The 19,898-nt window shown below is 39.9% G+C and overlaps 1 protein-coding gene across 1 annotated transcript in view; it reads right to left on the bottom strand.

Moving 5' to 3' along the window:
- Nucleotides 1-7,000: 7,000 nt before the first annotated feature.
- The window catches only part of PEX7 (peroxisomal biogenesis factor 7), a 62,529-nt gene continuing 49,631 nt past the window's right edge, over nt 7,001-19,898 (bottom strand). Inside the window, exon 10 of the mRNA XM_053914036.1 lies at nt 7,001-7,463. Within this exon, the coding sequence (XP_053770011.1) occupies nt 7,395-7,463 (69 nt within the window). The 3' untranslated portion in view covers nt 7,001-7,394. The remainder of the gene's footprint in view (nt 7,464-19,898) is intronic.

The following is a 19,898-nucleotide window of genomic DNA, read 5'->3' as shown; positions in this document are numbered from 1 at the left end:
AGCCGCTTCTGCCCGGCTCCGAGTCAAAGGACTCAGGTTGGGGGATCCCGGGCCCAGCTGAAGAACATTTTAGAAACAACAGCGCCCCAGGGTCGAGCACAGTTTATTAGCCGCAACAAGTGACAGCGCCCAGCCTCCTACCCCCGCGCTGCCGTTTTCCACCCACGCTCCCTCCTGGTGCAGCCGCGGGGTGCTGGTCCAATTGCCGGCCAGGGAGGGGAAAACGTCGGTGCCAGCGGGCAGCGGAGTTCCCTAATGCTGTAGATTGGGGCGCTGACGCCCTGACATTGAAGGAACCCACGGCCCCGGGACGCCAACCCGGCGTGCTTTAGGGCGCGAAGGCTGGTCCCTTCTGGCCCGGGGCACCGCGCCCCCTGTCCAGGCTCCATCCATGGAGAGACCTGTAATTACGCGCTCGGCTCTGCGGGAGCTTCTGGGGGCGCAGGGCCTTGGGAGGCTGTGAAGCCTGGGGGCGGGGGCAGGAGCACGTGTTCCAAGCGAGGTAAAGATGTGAAATGAGCGAAAGAGCAGAAACTAAGTCTCCGGAGCGAGTAGCGGCCACTGGTCCCAGAGGAGCGCTTGGGCGACGGTGCCCCGGGGGTAGAGTGGGAGCGCAGGACCGTGCTGGGAATTTGGGGGCGTGAGGTGGGGCAGGAACTGGGACACACTCGCAGCTGAGACTAGGTGTGGCTTTCTGTGGATCCCGGGAACCTACTGCAGCCTGCGGGACGCGGTGAGCCACTTTGGTGAGCCGGGCAACGTCTGCCTCCTACCTCCCGGGACAGGGCACCTCCGCCCCCCGCAGAATCTGTGAACTGTTCACTTCCCATTTGGCTAAGAGTAAAAGGAAATTCCCATTTCCTGCAGCACAAAGACTTTTGTGACCCTTTTATCTGAATTTTGTACCGTGAAAAGTAACGCCCAGACCCGTAAACTTAGCACTAGTAAAGTTCGCTCAGCAGAAGTCATCGTTAAAAGCCAGACAGTTTAGTTTTCGCGCTACTTAAAAACGATGGACTTTGTCAGGGTTTGGCTGCAAGGGAGGAGGCTCGAGATTGCTGCGCTCCGCCTCTCCTTTCGTTCGCGTTTCTCATCCAGCCACGCCCACCGGCCTCCCAACCTCCTAACCTTTAAATTCTGCACCACATTGCCCGGATACACACGATCCATTTCTCTAGCGGTTCTTTTGCTTTCCCCTCCCTCCGTATTTCCGCCTGTACGCCCAACGCGGCACTTCCAGCCCAGATGGAAGACGCGATTATTACCGCAGCAGAAAAATAAGTTAGGTACATCTGGGCAGCATGGCTGCGCTTCATGGGCCAGCTTTGTGTGTGCTGGGAGCTCCGTTCCACGGGAGAGCGTAGTCTCAGGCAAACCTCCAGCGCCTGCTCTGAGCCCCATGTGGGGAACCTCCCTGCCTGCGACAGGTGGGCACTCAAGAAAATGTTTTCCAATGGTCCACTATGCCAGCTTTCCAGGAATAACACTGGAGAGCATTACGGTGAAACCCACGCTCCTGGTACCCTGAGGAACTCGGGTTTTGTTGCTAAAAGCTGTGGTTACACACTATTGGCTTTTCAATGACTCTGTTTTTCAAGTGTCGATGTTCTTTTTTTTTTTCTTTCTTTAAGGAAATAAGGAAGTTTGAAGCAACAGTTCAAACTGTGTTTGTGTGCAGTATAATCATATACTCAAAGTACACTCAGATAAAAAAAAACTCTTTGAAAATTAACTTTTGAAAGCCATCAGCAAATAACAGATCTCTGCTTCCGGGGACCATTGTAATTAAAGGATGGTTGCTTTAAGCCATCTTAAGTGAATGTAATAAAGAATTGTCTGCACAGAACTAGTTTTGGAATGATTCATTTCTGCCAGCAATTATAATTGCTTCCATTTGTGATATGAACATTAGGTAAAAGATTTGGGGCTGATTCAGCTATCTTACCCTTCTCATTTAGGCAAGAATATTTAGTTTAATATTTAAAATCTACATTGGCATGGAACAGAGTACATTTTCTCTACTTTATTGCATTAATTCTTTTCCATTAGGACTTTCATTTTAAAAAAGATTAACACCACCTCCCACACCAGTTACTAGATAAGCTCCCAAAGGAAAAAGGAGAGAAATGAGAATACTGTGTTTAGCAAAGATAATTGAACAAGAATGTAGATCTGAAGGTCAAAAAGCCATTTGACCTCCTGGTTTCAAGGCATCAAGGGTCTAGATTCATCCTCGATTGTCTCTGGAGTTACTCAATAAATATTGATGGCATTCCATAAATTCATTCCACATACACACAGAGCAAGTATTCTGTGCTACGCAGTCTGTTAGCCACAGAGGGTTCAAAGCTGAGCCCCCGTCTCAGTCCTTAGGATTCACAGGTGGAGGTGAGGCAGCGCAATGACGCTCCTGCAGCCGTGGGCACTTGTGGCAGAAACGGGGGAGCAGAGGGCAATAAAATCAGCCCAACAAGGGTATCAGAGAAGGCTTCCACAGAAGGAAATATGGTCTTATTTCATTATGCTTAATTACAAAAATAACACATGCTCATTATAGTACATAAAAAGAAATCAAACTTCATAAATAAGTGAACATGCCATCTTCAATGGTCCCCATCCCCGACCCCATACCAGCCCCACTACAGAGGGCTGGCTACTGTTAAAATTTTGGTGTAAGCCATTCACTTTTTCTTGTATATGTATTTATACATGCTTAAATCCCTCTTTAAAAAAGCAAAATTTAAAATATAATACACACTTGTCTATAAGCTGCTATTTCTAAAAGCATATTGTGGTAACCAGTCTCCAGGATAGTCCCCAAAGATCTCCCACTTCCTAGTATTCACACACTTGGTTAACCCCTCACACACTGTGCCGTGACTGGTCTGTGTAACCGATAAAATACAGGAGAGTGATGATGTCACTCCTGAGACTAGGTTACAAAACACTGAGGCCTTCATTTTGGATTTACTTTTCTTGTATCACTCCATCTGGGAGAAGCCAGATGCCATGCTGTAGGGATGCCCAGCCTGTGGACGGTCCCCCATGGTGAGTCTTTGAGGCCTGCTGACAACCGTGTGAGTGACTTTGGAAGCTGATCCTTTAGCCCTAGTTGAGCTTCAGATGTCTGTAGACCCAGTGACAGCTTATCTGTAATATCATGAGACAACCTGAGCCAGAACAACTCAGCTAAGCCACTACTAGATTTCTGACCTATAGAAACCACGAGATAAATATTCATTGTTTTAAGCTGCTAAATTTTGGAGTGATTTCTCCCCCAAATAGATAACTAATATACATATCAGTAGAAATATATTTTTCCGTGTCAGGCCACATAGTTCTTCCTTAGTCTTTTAAATGACTCTTCTATAGTATAAGCTTTCTTCTGTAGACAGGTACCTAGGTTTTGCCAAGCAATGATGCAATGAATATCCTTGAACATTTGTACTTAAAGTACTTCTGTAATTATTTGTGCGAGTTAGGGTGGGGATGAAAAGGGAGATGGGAGGGGGGATTGGAGAGCAAGGCAGGGAATTCTAAAAATGGAACTGTAGGGTCCACTGGTAATTTTAAATCTTATATATCAAATTACTTTGCAAAAAAAGTATTTAACAGTGCTATTATTTTAACCACTATTGAATATTATCAATATTTTACATTTGCCAAACTGATAAGCATAAAATGGGATTTCATTTAATCCCATTTAATTTGCATTTGTCAATAAGAAAAGTCTAAATATCTTTTTTTGAAGTATATTAAATATTTGCATTTCTACATATGAATTATCTGTTGATAAAAGTGAACAGACTTTTATGTGATCAATTCTGGATGACCATTTATTACACATGCTGCCAACATAACCTTCCAATATGTCTTCTTTCAGCGTTGCTAATGGTGTACTTTACTACTTTAATTTTTGTATGTTGTCAATCTTTTCCTTTAGTCATTTCACATGACTTTCAAACAATGGGTAAGAATTTGCCAAGCCAAGTGCAGGACAGCCCAGGCACATGGGCTAACTTGAGCAAAGAGAGAAATGAAAATGTGCCTTATTTAACGGGGAGTTTGAGAGCACCCTGGCGGTGCTGGAGCATGAAGTGTGTGACAATGTGGGGAGAGAAGCAGACCTTGGACGTCTGCTTACTTGAACTTTTTCTTGTAGGCAATCCTAGACACAGAAAAAGGTTTGACACTGAAATTGATGTAATCAGATTGCACTTTAGATCTGCCTCCCCAGCTGTGTTGCAGAGGATGGCTCCCAGGGGACAGAACGAGAAACAGATGTGTCACTTAGAAAGCTGCTGTGGTCGCCTAGAGAAAAGCTCATGATGGCCTGAAGTGGGGCAGCGGTGGTGGGATGGAGGTGAAGAGACCAATGGAGAAGTATTTAGGGGGCAAAAGGGACAGGACTTAGTGATCTATTTGATGTGTCTTGGAGTGGAGAAGTGGGAAAAAGGGAAGGGAAAAGGATGGCATTCAGGTCTTTAGCCCAAGTGCCCTGGTGGACAGTACTGGCAACAAAAGGACAAGCACCTGCAGGAGAAGTTGGTTTAGCAAACAGGATGAGTTGGGTTAGAAGAACGTGAGTGCAGACCTGTGGGAGACTCAGGTGGAGAAGGTAGGAGATGCAGATTTGGAAGTACTCAGTAATACATGGAAGCAAGAAACATTTAAGTAGATTACCTCATACAAGAAGAGGCACGTTAAGTAAGAAATTAATGAGTTCATTTTTGGAAGAGCCAAATCATAGCAAAGATAGGCAGTTAAAAAGTGCCAAAGAGGGTGACAGACCTTGGGCGGGGAAGTCATTCCAGACCCAGGGTCAGCTTCATAGCTCTTTAGACTTAGAAACTCAATTTTGTCAGTTTTCTCCGGAATGATCAGGATCTAGTCACCAGAGAGCTCCGTGTTTTTACTACTTCTCAGTGGGCCGATTTATGTTATTCTGAGAAACAGGAGGCCATGTGGCAGCACCAAGGGTTTGGATACAGTCATAGCAGGTTTCAAATTCCAGCTCCACACTTCCTGGGTATTATGACTCCTGACAGCCTTCGTTTCTTTGTCTGCAAAAGTAGGATGGCTTCCTTGCAGGGCCGTTACAAAGATTAAAAGGAATAACATATAGAAAGCATCTCACATAGTGCCCAGATCACAGAAGGTGATCAGTGACCTGTGTTCCCTTTTCCAGGGCTCACTCTGTAGCCCTGTGCGGTTACTGCAGGTGCAGGAGGAGCTTCGGGAGGCAGATGGGGAAACCTAAGAGCTCAGTAGCCACAAGACAGATGCACTTTCCCAGCCTGGAGGGAATGACTCTTCCTCTTAAAATTCAGAGGCTGCTTGGCTTTTGAACTACCAGGAATTCATAAATCTTGCCCATTCCCTTCCAGAAGAGACTCCAGCTCCTTTCCTTCTAGTGTTCCAATCTAGTTTTTCCAATCTTTAGGGAACCTACTGGATAAATGTTCACCCACTCTCGAGTATATTGAGAGACTCCAAGAACTTGAGTTAAGTATTATAAAGTTAGTACTCTAAAAATCTCTTGACATCTCCAAAATAGAGGGGGGGGGGGGATAAATCAAGAAAGATGTTAGTTTCTAAATCACAAATATTTGTCTCAAAAGATACATGGTAGATTATTTTCATAGAATCTCTTGCATTCTAAAAGGTAAATAAGTAACTTTAATTAATTATAAGTATGATCTGGGTTAGGTGTTTTTATAGGTCTATTATGAATTCTGCTGACACGGAGAATGCCCAGCGTGAGCGAGCTTTTATTGAACTGACTTGGTGTGACGCCAGTAGTTCTTGCAGAGGGAAGCAACAAGAAGCAGCTCTATGAATCTCATCGTCATGACAGCTCAGAGGATGGGTTTGAGCTCCTTATTCCGTACGATGTATTCATGTTAGGCAGGGTCCTCTTTACGGGGCTTCTCGAAAACAATTAGTATTGATTTATCGAAGCACTAAGAAGAACTGTACTTTCCTGAGTCCATTCACTCACTTAACAAACATTTATTGAGCACCTTCCACGCACTAGGCATGATGCTAGGGCCGAGCCTAGGACTAGGACAAAGTTTTGCCTTCAGGCCTTCGGTAATGAATTCTGTTCTTGACCAGGCTTCCCGTTGATGCTGCCGGTGGCAACTTTCTAGGATCCTGGGGTATGTATGTTCCAGCCCTGCTCCTGGCTCCACTTCGGCCCCTTTTGTTCTATCTTTTATTCGGTCTTGTTTTTTTGTTTTGTTTTGTTTTTGTGTGTATGTGTGTTTTTGTAAGCGGTCCTAACTTTTTTCTGGACCAAGTAAACAAATAAACATGTAAATTAGACAATATACATGTAGTTTAATTTATTTTTGTCCTGATTACCACAATATATTTTGCTCTTTAAAAATTCTCAATAACTTGTTAAAAATTTAATGATAATTTTTGCCATTTATAACATTTTATTGTAATATTATATAAAAACATAAATGTTATGCAAAGTTGTTTGGTTTACATTTTCCCTTTTGACCTACTGTTTTACAGGTCATCAACACCTGGAGATTTTTCAAGGAGACGCAGGGAGGCCATGAAAAGGTTGATGGCATTCTTTAGGGCCCATGGCTTAGAACCCTCGCAGTACCTAAGACATTCTACCCCGTAGCCAGTTTTTTTTCTGTTGTTGTTTTAAACACTTGACAGAAGGGAAGTAGGAAGAGAGAAATATAGGGTCATGCTACAACACCTGAAAAGATCTCAATAACTAAAAAAAGAAAAGAGTAAGCCCAACTGATAACATTCCATGTTTTTAAAGCATGGCGCCAGGCCTTGAGCGAGCCACTCAGTCTATGTGTCAAGCACATAGCGGATGCACCATAAATAACTGCTAAACAAATCAACTCTGTATTAGAGCCTTGTTACCAAACCGAAGCTACGTCTACATTACATACAGTGTTGTATGCATATACACACCACATTAGAATAGGCAGTCTTTCTGGGGATCTCATAAAATGACAGATGATCAAGAGATGCAGTTTATTCTAATTTTTATCAACAGCAGTGACTATATTTTACATCAGAAAAGACAAGTTAAAAATAAAATATGTCAAATAATCTATGGGTCTCCATATTTTCATTCATTTTATAACACAGAGGTTATATTTTAATGGATTCTATAAGATACACTATAACATCAATTATTCCTTAGAATTTTAAGAAATATGGCTTATGTATGAGGCTTAAATGGTGAGCCAAAGTCTTTATCAGCTGCCTCAAAACTGGTTCAGGGTAAATTTTGAAAATTTGAAATCTGAATAGCGGGTAAAGGCATAATGACTATGTTATCAACAGTCAATTTATTTCCGGTAAGCAGCTCTTCAGCCAGCATTCTCTGTTTCTGACCAGAATAGTACGTCTCAAGCAGGCACGGTAAGACAAACAGGATCATACGTCTTTATCGTTTCGTCCCAAGCACAGTCAGCCACCTAGAAGAGAAGAAGGGATACAATTTACAGAAGTTAAATACCGACAGCAAAAGCCTGAGTCATTTAGAGTGTAGCAGATCATGCACTAGTAAACGTATCTTTAAAAAGGAAGAACACCGGGCATGTCTTTGATAGCAAGTCTATTTTCCTTTTCTAAGACACATTTCAGGGATTGTTTCCAATTGGCTAAAGGTGCCTGTAAGGATATCCTCCTCCCCTACCTTATCCCACCCCAGCGCTACATAACTTCCCATCCCTCCTGAGAGAACTGTTGGAAAGATGTACTCCTCAACTGTGAACAAAGGCACTGTGCTAGGTAGGTATTGTGGAGATGGAATGGAGATAAAGTACAGCTCTTGACTTCAAAGAATGGCTCATTCATTCAGTGAAAAATGTTCTAATAGAGACTTTCCTAGGAGGAACTTTTTGAATCCAACTGTGAAGAAGATTTTACAAATGCTGAGGTGTTCGCACTGGCCCTCTTTCGGGGCAGACATGAGAGGAAAGGACATTCAAGTCTAAAAAACCATGTTAAAATGTGAAAGGAAGAAAGTCGTTGGTGCTCAGGAACTGTGAGTTAAAAACTTGGTAAGTGTAATGTCTCAGTGTATGATTAATATATAAAATCAATTGTATTTCTACATACTACCTTGAAAAAAATTTAATAAAAAATTTTAAATCCAAGTGCAATAGCACCAAATAAAAAAATACTGAACAACACATTTAACAAAAGACATGCAAAGTGTCCACACTAAAAGCTAAACCATTGCTGAGAAAAATTAAAGAAGGCCTAAATAAGTGAGGAAATATATACGCCATGTTCATGGGTTCAGCTTTGTTAAGAACTTAAATCTCCCCCCAAATAATTTATAATTCATAATCCTAGTGGGCTTTTTCACAAAGATGAACAAGGTGACTTTTAAAGTTTATGTAGAAATGCAGAGGACCTAGAATAGCCAAAAGAATATTGAAAAATAAGAAGAAAGTTATACTATTTATACCTAACATCATTAGGCATCAGGGAAATGCAAATAAAAGTCACAATGAGATACCATTACATACTCATGAGAGTGGCTAAAATTAAAGATAGACAATATCAAGTGAGAGCAGGGATGTATAGCAGCTGTACCACCCATACACTGCTGGTACAATCACTTTGGAAAACTGTGGAAAAAGATAAATATATACCTATCTTTAGACCCAGTAATGTCACTCCTAAAGGCTTATCCAATGGAAATGGAAACAAGATTATGAAACAATTCATACAAGAAAGTTCATAGCAACTTCATTCACAATAGCACAAAATTAGAGACAACCTGTAGTGTAAGCCCTGACAGTTAGCTTTTCTTTGGGTAATGTCAAGTGCCTGACAAGCTTTGATTGAGAAGGCATACACTTCAGAGAGGCATCTGCTTCAACAAAGGCTATCTCAAATGAACACACTGCCAGCCATACAATAGATACGTGCACTCCCTGAAGGGCCCTGTCCATTCTAGGTCCTGTAAGTAACAAACTCTTTTTCCTTCAAAACTTCCTAATGTTTATTGCTGAAGGGCATATGGTGATCATAATGAAAACCCACAAGGTTCAGTCAGTCATACCACTGGTTTATTTATTTATTTTTAATATATTTCATTGATTATGCTATTACAGTTGTCCTATTCCCCCCACTTTTTCCCCTCCACCAAGCACACCCTCTCCCACATGCCCCCCCTTAGTTAATGTCCATGGGTTGTACATATAAGTTCTTTGGTTTCTCCATTTCCTATACTATTCTTAACCTCCCCCCGTCTATTTTGTACCTACCACTTAAGTTTCTTATTCCCTGTAACTTTTCGGCCATTCTCACCCCTTCCTGCTGATAACCCTCCATGTGATCTCCATTTCTGTGATTCTGTTCCTATTCTAGTTGTTTGCTTAGGTTGTTTTTGTTTTTTATTTTTTTAGGTTCAGTTTTTAATAGTTGTAAGTTTGTTGTCATTTTACTGTTCATAGTTTTGATCTTCTTTTTCTTAGGTAAGTCCCTTTAACATTTCATATAATAAGGGCTTGGTGATGATGAACTCCTTTAACTTGACCTTATCTGGGAAGCACTTTATCTGCCCTTCCATTCTAAATGATAGCTTTGCTGGATAGAGTAATCCTGGATGTAGGTCCTTGCCTTTCATGACTTGGAATACTTCTTTCCAGCCCCTTCTTGCCTGCAAGTTTTCTTTTGAGAAATCAGCTGATAGTCTTATAGATGCTCCTTTGTAGGTAACTGTCTCCTTTTCTCTTGCTGCTTTTAAGAGTCTCTCATCTTTAATCTTGAGTAATGTAATGATGATGTGCCTTCGTGTGTGCTTTCTTGGGTCCAACTTCTTTGGGACTCTCTGAGCTTCCTGGACTTCCTGGAAGTCTGTTTCCTTTGCCAGATTGGGGAAGTTCTCCTTCATTATTTTTTCAAATAAGTTTTCAATTTCTTGTTCTTCCTCTTCTCCTTCTGGCACCCCTATGATTTGGATGTTGGAATGTTTAAAGTTGTCCCCAAGGTTCCTAAGCCTCTATTTTTTTGAATTCTTGTTTCTTCATTCTGTTCTGGTTGAATGTTGATTTCTTCCTTCTGGTCCAAACCATTGATTTGAGTCCCAGTTTCCTTCCCGTCACTGTTGGTTCCCTGTGCAATTTCCTTTATTTCACTTTTCAGAGCCTTCACTCTTTCCTCTATTTTGTGACCATACTCAACCAATTCTGTGAGCACCCTGATTACCAGTGTTTTGAACTGTGCATCTGATAGGTTGGCTATCTCTTCATTGCTTAGTTGTATTTTTTCTGGAGCTTTGATCTGTTCTTTCATTTGGGCCATTTTTTTTATCTTTGCACAGCTCTTACATAGTAAGAGGCAGAGCCTTAGGTATTCACCAGGGCGGGGCTACCCACGTGGCTACGTTGTGGCGCTGTACGTGGGGGAGGGGTCTGAGAGGGAACAGTGCTGCTTGCTCAGCTCTCTGCCAGCTTTCAGTCACTTCCCACACTGCCTACAAGCAAAATGGGCCTTCACCCGGGAATCATAACACTGGTTTAGAAACTGGAACCAGGTAAGTGCCCCCAGGCATTTCTAGCTGATAACATTACTATTCAACAGCTGACAATGGCACAAAACACACCAAAATGCCCCTCAACAAAAGAGTGGATAATGAATTGTAATAAATTCATACAACTGAATGCTGCTGAGCAATACAACAAAGGGAACTACTGATAAGCTCAATAACATGGACAAATCTCAGATAATGGGCTCAGTTCAAGAACCCAGAAACAAAAGAATGCATATAGACATTCCATTATATAAGTTCGGAAACAGGCAAAACTAATCTAAGGTAAAAAATAGGAGAGAGAAAGAGAGATTGATTGATTCCAGCTGGAGGTGGGGTGGGGATGGGGAAAGACTGGGAAGGGCTAAAAGGGAATTTTGGAGGGAGATGCAAATGTTTCATATTGTGATGGGATATAGATTACTCAGGCATATCTGTCAAAACATATATCTAAGATTTGTACCTTCCAATATATGTAAATTTTACCTAGAAATAGTAAGGACAATAATGACAATAACAGTAATTGAATGAAGGGTGGGAAGTGAGTAGAGGAATAAATAAAACAAGAAATTTGATAGCTGTTGAAGCAGAGTAATGTGAGCCCATTATCCTATTAAATTTACTTTTATACATTTGAAATTTTCTTTGTTTTCACCAAAAACAAGGAAAAAATATATATGCAGTAACATGAAGGATGGAGTAGCGAGAAGGTGATTTTGATCAAAGTATTTGTGCTCTATTTTCCACCTTTTCATGGTTACAAAGTCTGAAAGTTATACAAAGGGAGCCTGCAGTCTTGGTCTAATTATCTGGCTGTCATTAATTGTGAATATAAGAACCACTCAAATTAATCACAATATATTAACCCTTATCATTCACCAGTAATATTTTAGATCAGAATCCAAGCTAGATAGAAGAGTAGAGATCTTTTTAAAATTAAATTTATTGAGGTAACATGGGTTAATAATGTTATATAAATTTCAGGGGTGCAACATTACATTTTGACATTGTCATTCTGTGTGTGCTTTCCACCTGATGTGTAGTTCCCTTTCTTTCCTGTAGATTTGACTCCCTCTACCCACTTTCCCCTCTCTCTACACTCCCCACTCCCACCGCTGGTGATTTGAGCATTAAAAATCAGACACTCCAATATTTGCTACCCTTTTCCTTATTTCTCACGGCACCAGGCCACACTCAAATCCAAGCACCCTGTTCATGCCTCTGAGCTCCTCTCCTTTCACTTTGCCCCTGCCCTGAGCACCTCTCTCTCCCTGCCCTTCTGCTCAGTACTTATTTACTGGCACGTGTGCTGCAGCTCTTGGAGGGCATGAGTAGGTCTTCCTGTAACATAACAACGCCTCTGTAAACATTAGCTCACAGAATGTATTTTATAGAGTAAGACCTCAGAGATTCACTTTTTCTCCTGCTCACACTAGAGACCTGGAAACAGAACCTAAATCTGTTGGCCCTGTCCCTGAATAATAGTGCCTCATAAAGCAAACTGACTTTCATTATTTGCCTTATCCTGAAGTTAGGATTATATCCTGAAGTTTTAAGTCTTTATACCATGGGACACAAAGATTATGTTAATTTACCCTTGTTTCATATATGTGTATCTTTTCAAGTGCTGGGAGACTTGAAAAAATATACATATGGGGAGGCCCCTATAGATGTGTACAGACAGGGGGAGGGCCCTCAGTTTACCACCCTCTGGCCTCTGGAGGCGCTGCCTCCCTCTTCCTTCAGTGACTGACAGTAAACACAGGGCTCTTTCTACATGTCCCCCTCCACACATCTGAGGCCGGCCTGAAAGGCATTAAAAAAAAAGACTTTGCTAAAAATAAGGGTTAACAAAAAGACCAAAAATAATTAAATGACGTGAAATAAATAATCTGTTTTATAGCCCAGATCCACTCATTCTTTAGCTTGTCACACCAAGAAAGAAATCATCCTTAGCTCCCATCCTGCTTCTTCAAGACAAAAGCCATCTTTCCCTGCCATCCCCAGGAACACGCTCCTGGCCACGAAGACTCCTCCAAGGCCAGACTCATGATAGTGATAATAGGATATCTCCTTTCTCATCTACCGAAGATCCTCTTTCTCAGGTTCAGTCTCCTACATAAGGACTTACTTCTTTGCCCATTACCTTGCTGTCAGGAAAAACTGTAAAAGATTGCGATCAGCAAAAAAGATTGTGAGGTGTTCTTTCGGTGGAATGCTGGCATTGTCCTGGAGCCCCACAGGGTTACCTGATTCTATAGGGGTCTATGCCTTTCACTGTCTTTGACTGGATTATTTTACAGCTCTGAAAGCTATAGAAAACTGATAGTAATCAAATGATTCTCATCCATTAAAGTTGCAAATGAATGTCGTCCTATGTGAAGATGCAGTTGATGGCTCCCTTGCTCCCCAAGAGATGATTCCAACATTACATTTTATTGCCCTGTGGATATTGACTAGTTTTGTACCTATTTCTAAATTCACTTCAGCATTCAGGGACTGCCTATATGTGTTTGTTGTTTGGTTCCTTTGAGCTAGTTGTAAAATCATGAGTTACATAAAATCTTTGACACATGTTAATGCTGTAATTGTATGAGTCACGATTGCCATTTTGAAAATTATCCTTTAACATGGGCACACACAGGGATAGAGCTTATTTGCCTCAACAGGGTAACAATTATTTCCATGGAACATAATAAGCCTTGCTTTCTCATAGGAGGTAGCACAGTAACAGAAAAGTTATTTCATTAAAAGATGGGGCGTTAATTATACTGGAAAAAGAGACTAAGACTAAAGGCTAAAATTAGACATGAAATTGAGCTCTACACCTCCTCCCAGCAAATGTAAAAAAAGCCAAACGATAATATAAGGTATGCAAATATCCTAATCAATTTACCACTTCATCAGGGGAGATAAAGTTTTTCCTAGCACTATAGAGAATTATGCAATATTCCTCCATTCCAAAAAAACATTCAACGCCAGAATAGTGGTTTTACAAAAGATACAAAGTCATTCAGAAGGCTATTTAAAAAAAAAACAAAACAGCCCAACCCTCAAATAAACCAAAAGGATAGTATTCAGTTGTAGTTTCCTGATGGCATTTCTATAGGGCAGTGGTTCTCAAGCTTTTCCGTGCTTTAGAGTCACTTTGAGGGCTTCTTCAGACACAGATGGCCGGTCCCCATCCTCACAGCATGGGCACTCAAAGTGGGGTCCCACGACCAGCTGCACTGACATCACAGCCTGGGTCTTTAAACCAAGGCCACGGGCAGGCTTCAGAAAGTCCATAAACGCACCACTTTGTGTGTATAAACATTGTTGGGGGAGGAGAGACAAAATCAATCATTTCCTTCAGACTCTCGCCCCTGGCCCCCAACAGTTACCCCAGGGCATTCCCCGGCTGGGCATCATCATCACTAGGCAGCATTCTAACATGCAGACGAAACTGAGCACCTCTGCTCAGTTTCAGGGCATGCTTTGTTACAGGGCATGCTCAATAACAATGGCCCTATAAATTCTGGAAAAGTAAATACAATGAAAACACCAGATTTTACCAATTTTCTTAGCTGGGCTTCTGTCGTGTGCACGAACCTTGTTTCTTTGGGAGCACCTTCTGTGCAGGAGTATTTGTTGTTGACTAAAAAGAAATTCAAAATTTAGCAGGATTTAAATATTCTTCTCAAGGAAGAATTCTCTTCTTTTCTTGAGGAGAAATAAGAGATTTGCCACTAACACAATGAAAAAGACCTTGTGGCATATTTTCACACTGCTATGTAAAACCTAAGTTTCAAATCTGGTAGGTTGAACTGTGGTAGGAAGATAACAAATTAGGAGGAGGACTAAGGAAGAAGAAGAAACATGACTGAACTGTCTTTAAGAAAAAAAATCACTAGTCCTACCTGGAACATTTCTAAACCAAACGTTTTTGCAGAGCTTCCCAAACCTATTCTATAAATGCCAATATCTATAACTTCTACTTAAAGACATGATAAAGTTTTATTAATCATTTAAGTCGTGGTTAATACCAATATTTTTATTTTACTTATTTTATTTGAGATTTGAACCTTATTGAGTTCTGAATGGGCTGAAGTGGTCTATAGATCAACCTGCAGGGCCAAACAAAGGAAACACAGATTTTTAAAAACATCTGTTCTAAGGGAGCAAAAGCTCTCAGCATCAGAGCTGAGCACATTACAACATTTGCACAATAGATTAAGCTCTATGCTGCATGAAAACGCAGGAGAAAATAATATAGTTTCTGTTTTCTAACAACATTCATATACTTTTATACAACTAAACCTGAATAGGGTTTTTTTAGAGTCAGCAATTATATATCTTGATCAAATCTGTATTTGTTGTGTTTTGTACAGAGTAAACCTTTAGTAAATGCTTGTTGAATGAATGAATAAATAAGTTAACAAACCCACACGTGAGCAGTGGTTTCCCTCCTCCGAAGATTGTGTTGAGTAGAGTCTCTCACATGGTGAAGAGTACCTACCCAGGGGTAAGGTCAGAAATCTGGGTAAAGAAAGGCAATGAGTTTCATGGCATTTGGCAGACATATGGGATTTCTGAGTGTCATAAATATTACTTAGATGGGTTTCAGGGAGCTTTCTTCTATGTCCCAGGAGCTGTTGGTCATATATATTTTTTTGTACTATAAAGCTACCTAAAACATAATTTATATACATACATACTTCTATTCATCCATTTTTTAACAAATATTTATCAATCAGCTCCTCTGTGTCAGAATGATGCTGAGGACACAGTAAACAAGGTGGTCCAGGTCTCTGTCCCCACAGATGTGGAGTCCAGCAGAAAGATGGATGAGTAAACAGACACCTAACAATGTAGAGTGATATGGACAATAGTTGGGGAATTATGGGTCCAGCAGATGTATAACCAAATACGAGGAAAGTGCGTGCTTTCAAGAGGAAGTGTTCCTAAACTGTGGAGTATACCTTAGCCAGAGAGTGTTTGTGGTTGTTATTGTTAGTGGGGTAGGGACATGAAGCAGGGAAGGAAAGTGTTCTAGGCAGTGGAATCAATAAGAATAACTGAAGAACTAAAAGTTCTAGCTGTAAGGCAACTAAACTATATTATACCTCCTCTGATAAAATTCTTAATCTTTTGAGAGGGGCTTTTTCTTACTCCTGTCTGACTCCCATCTAGGGTTTCTTGAAGGCTGGCTGCCAAAACCTATCCTGTCTGACCCACTTTCCTTACGGTGAGTGTGCATGTGGACACCCCAGGGTGGGGGCCCCCAGGCTCTACCTTTTCTGCCCAAGAAGGTGCCAGTGGAAAATTTATTCCTTAACCTGCAAGCCCCCACCATAGTGCATTTATTCCCTGTGCCTTCTGAATTTCCTTTAATCTGAGATCAAAATGCAAATCTTTTCATTAAAACTCAGAATCAAAATTATCAACATTAGAGGAAAAATTATTTGTCAAAATGTTATATTTCTTTACTTAATTAAAAACTTAAAGATAGAATCAATCTTCATTATATTTTTAAAAGCTGCTATTTCAACCAATGTGCAGCAAGAATTTTTAAAACATGCAATACTTGACTATTTAGTCAGGGGCACTGACTTCTTTTCCCTTAGATTGTTAAATTAAAATTTAACAACCTCCCGCACACACCCCACACCCGAGCTGGGGATCAAACCCCCAACCCAGGCTTGTGCTCCCACCAGGGATCGAACCAGCAGCCATTTTGGTGTACTGGATGATGCTCCTACCCACTGAGCCACCTGGCCAGGGCCATTTGCACTTTTAACAGCAAAGTAGAGATTTCTAAGTTTTAGTAATAAGCACACTAATTTTTTGCTACTGTCCTAATATGTCGATTTCTTTAAAATATATTATGACGCATTCTTGAAAAACTGGATAAATATTTATTATCTATCAAAATAGCCCATTAACTTCTAAATAGTTATAGCAGATGCATCATGACACTGTCACATGGAACGCTTGAGAGCGACTGTATTAAACAAACATTTCAGCACTTCCCACGTGCACAGGACTAACTAGATTCTACAGTAGACCGCAGGATACTAAAGGAATACATCCAGTCAACACGTTGTTTAAAACAACAATTTATCACTAGTGAATCAGATAAGACTTGTTACAGGGCATGCTCAATAACAATGGCCCTATAAATTCTGGAAAAGTAAATACAATGAAAACACCAGATTTTAAATACATGTGTAACTTAGAAAATGGATTTCTATTCACTAATTTTATCAATTATCTCCATTTTATTAAAATATTTACACATGCCTCTGATAAGGTAATTTATCTAAAACTATTTAATATGGCTGTTGAAATACAACAAAGAATTCCTACTGACTCATTAAGAGATTTACTTTATTGACAAGTTTTCCATTTCCTATCTATCATTATAGTCTTTTCTCTCAATTTTATGGACAACTGCTTTTGCCTTTGGGAAACTTGTTTAATCTGCTGTAATCACCTATATGACATATGGCCTCTTTACCAAAAATGAACAAGAGAAAAAGGCAGAAGGATGTAGAGAGAATGAAAAATAATCACTAACAGTCAACTCTAAGTTTTGAAAAAGCAGCCCAGCCATCATGTTGCACTGTATTTCGTTATCCGCTGAGGTAAGAACTTGTTTTACTTACTCAACCAGTAAAAAGTAACAACAGAGAAGAACATGGTTTATTGTGTCGGTTATTACAGAGTTTAGGTAAAAGTAAGGAAAGAGTTAACTAAGCGTACTGAAATTCTTTTCATTCATTCATTCATGCGTTCGCTCATTTATTTAATATTTATTTTATATATGTGTGTGTGTGTACATATGTATGTACACATTAATGTGAACGTATTAATCCACTTGCATTAACCCACTATGTATCGTCTGGCATATAATTGATACTCAAATATTTACTGAAGCAAAAAAGGAAAGGAGTGAAGGAAGAGAAAAACTTATTCTGGACTTTGAAAGGCAGAAATACTTTGTATAGGCAGAAGTGGGCAGAGTGAGAAAAACAGTGGCAAAAACATGGAGACAACAAGTAATAAAATATAATAAACATGTCATAGAAGGATTCCATGGGATGGTAAGAAATATAATTAGAAAATAATACAGATTATATTGAATCTTGAAAGCCAGATTAGAAGTTCAGACTCTACCCTGAAGATAACAGGCTATCTCTTTAAGGTTTCTGAGATGACATGACAACAATTTAATGGTATGGATCTGTAAATTAAAACTTTCATGTAATTATTATGTTAATAGTCATAGTAGGTAAGGAGCATCACAGGAGGATTGACCATGAGTTTGTAATATTTGTATTAGATGAGAAAGACCTAAAAAATGGTAGCAATAAGAAAATGTATTCTATTGCAGAAACATGGTATGTCCTTTTGTAAAGTTATGTAATCTTCTTTATCTGAACAGTCCTGAACATTCTAAAACTTTTATTCTTCTATGTATCCTACACACACACACAAAGTATTATTATTTAATGATAGTTTTTCCCACTTTATTTTCTAACTGATAGTTACTGGTATCTACACTGTATTCACTTTTGTATATTTATTTTTACTGATCTTATTGAACTCTTACCATTTTTAATAGGTTTAAAGTTGGTGTTCTTTGACAATAATATGAAGTGCAAATAATCATAAAATTTCCTACATTTAAAAATATATTCTATTTTATTTTCTTATATTACTAATTGGCTATAATTTTGAGAACCATATTGATTAACAGCAGTGATGGTAGTTTGCATTATGAAAAGCTCTCCCCTGAGCAGTGTTGAAAGTCAGTGGAATGATGGAAAGAGCTTAGAGATTAGTCAGGAGACTATTGTAGTAACGTGTGGCGGAGGTACTAAAGAAATGCTTATCTAAGTCCTGGAGCTAGCTAGATTTCAGAGGTACTGGTAAGAAAGAATTAATAAACTTAATGTCCAAAGAATTTAGGGGTGCAGTAAGACAAGAAATCTAGGATGACTTCCCACGTCTCTGGTCAGGCCTCAACATACAATCAGCTGACCAAGTTAGAAATACTGCAAGAAAAGCGAGGCATCAATTTAGATTCATGGGTCAAGCATCACTAGCATATAATTAAGTGAGAGCTTCAAGGGAGAAGTTGCAGTACCTAATAACAAAAGACAATAGAATTTCAAGGGAAGTTCTAGATGTCTAATAACAGGAGACAGAATTTACTGGTTAAGAGATAAGATTATGGGAAAGTTCTCCTTCATTATGTTTTCAAATAATCTGGCGAAGGAAATAGACATGCAAGTCCAGGAAGCTCAGAGAGTCCCAAAGAAGTTGGATCCAAGAAGAAACACACCAAGACAAATCATACTTAAATTACTCAAGGTTAAAGATAAGGAAAGAATCTTAAAAGCAGCAAGAGAAAAGGAGACAGTTACCTACAAAGGAGTGTCCATAAGACTATTAGCTGATTTCTCAAAAGAAACCTTACAGGCAAGAAGGGGCTGGAAAGAATTATTCAAAGTCATGAAAGGCAAGGACCTACATCCAAGATGACTCTATCCAGCAAAGCTACCATTTAGAATGGAAGGGCAGATAAAGTGCTTCCCAGATAAGGTCAAGTTAAAGGAGTTCATCATCACCAAGCCCTTATTACAGGAAATGTTAAAGAGACTTATCTAAGAAAAAGAACAAGATTAAAAGTATGAACAGTAAAATGAGAACAAATACAACTATCAACTGAACCTAAAAAAACAAAAACAAAAACTAAGCAAACAACTAGAACAGGAACAGAATCACAGAAATGGAGATCACATGGAGGGTTATCAGCGGGGAAGAGTGAGAATGGGGGAAAAGGTACAGAGAATAAGAAACATAAGTAGTAGGTAAAAAATACACAGGGAGAGGTAAAGAATAGTACAGGAAATGGAGAGGCCAAAGAACTTATATGTATGACCCATGGACATGAACTAAGTCTGGGGGATGCTGGAGGGAATGGGAGTACAGGGCAGAGGGGGAGAAGGGGGAGAAAAAATGGGACAACTGTAATAGCATAATCAATACAATGTACTTAAAAAAAGAGATAAGATAATGGCATTAAGTGAGCTTTGAAAATAGAGGAACTAACTGAAGATCTAAAAACCCATGGATAATTGTGGAAACAAAGAGCTAAATGAGGAAGCCAGTGAGAAAATTAGGAACCTACTGGAAAGCGGAAAAATAGAGAAAGAACATAAATATTTTGAGGGAATAGAGATGGAAGAAGATAGTCATTCTCGGCTATTTTTACAGTAAAGTAGGAGGTAAGGTCAAATGTCCAGAGAGTTAATGATAGTGTAAAAGGCTGAGAAAAGATACTGTGGAGAATGGGCTAGAAAATCAAAAAGACTTT

This window comes from Desmodus rotundus, chromosome 11 (assembly GCF_022682495.2).
Source record: "Desmodus rotundus isolate HL8 chromosome 11, HLdesRot8A.1, whole genome shotgun sequence".
Lineage (NCBI taxonomy): Eukaryota > Metazoa > Chordata > Mammalia > Chiroptera > Phyllostomidae > Desmodus > Desmodus rotundus.
The sequence above is the reverse complement of the archived record's forward strand: the minus strand, read 5'-3'. Positions and strand labels throughout refer to the sequence as shown.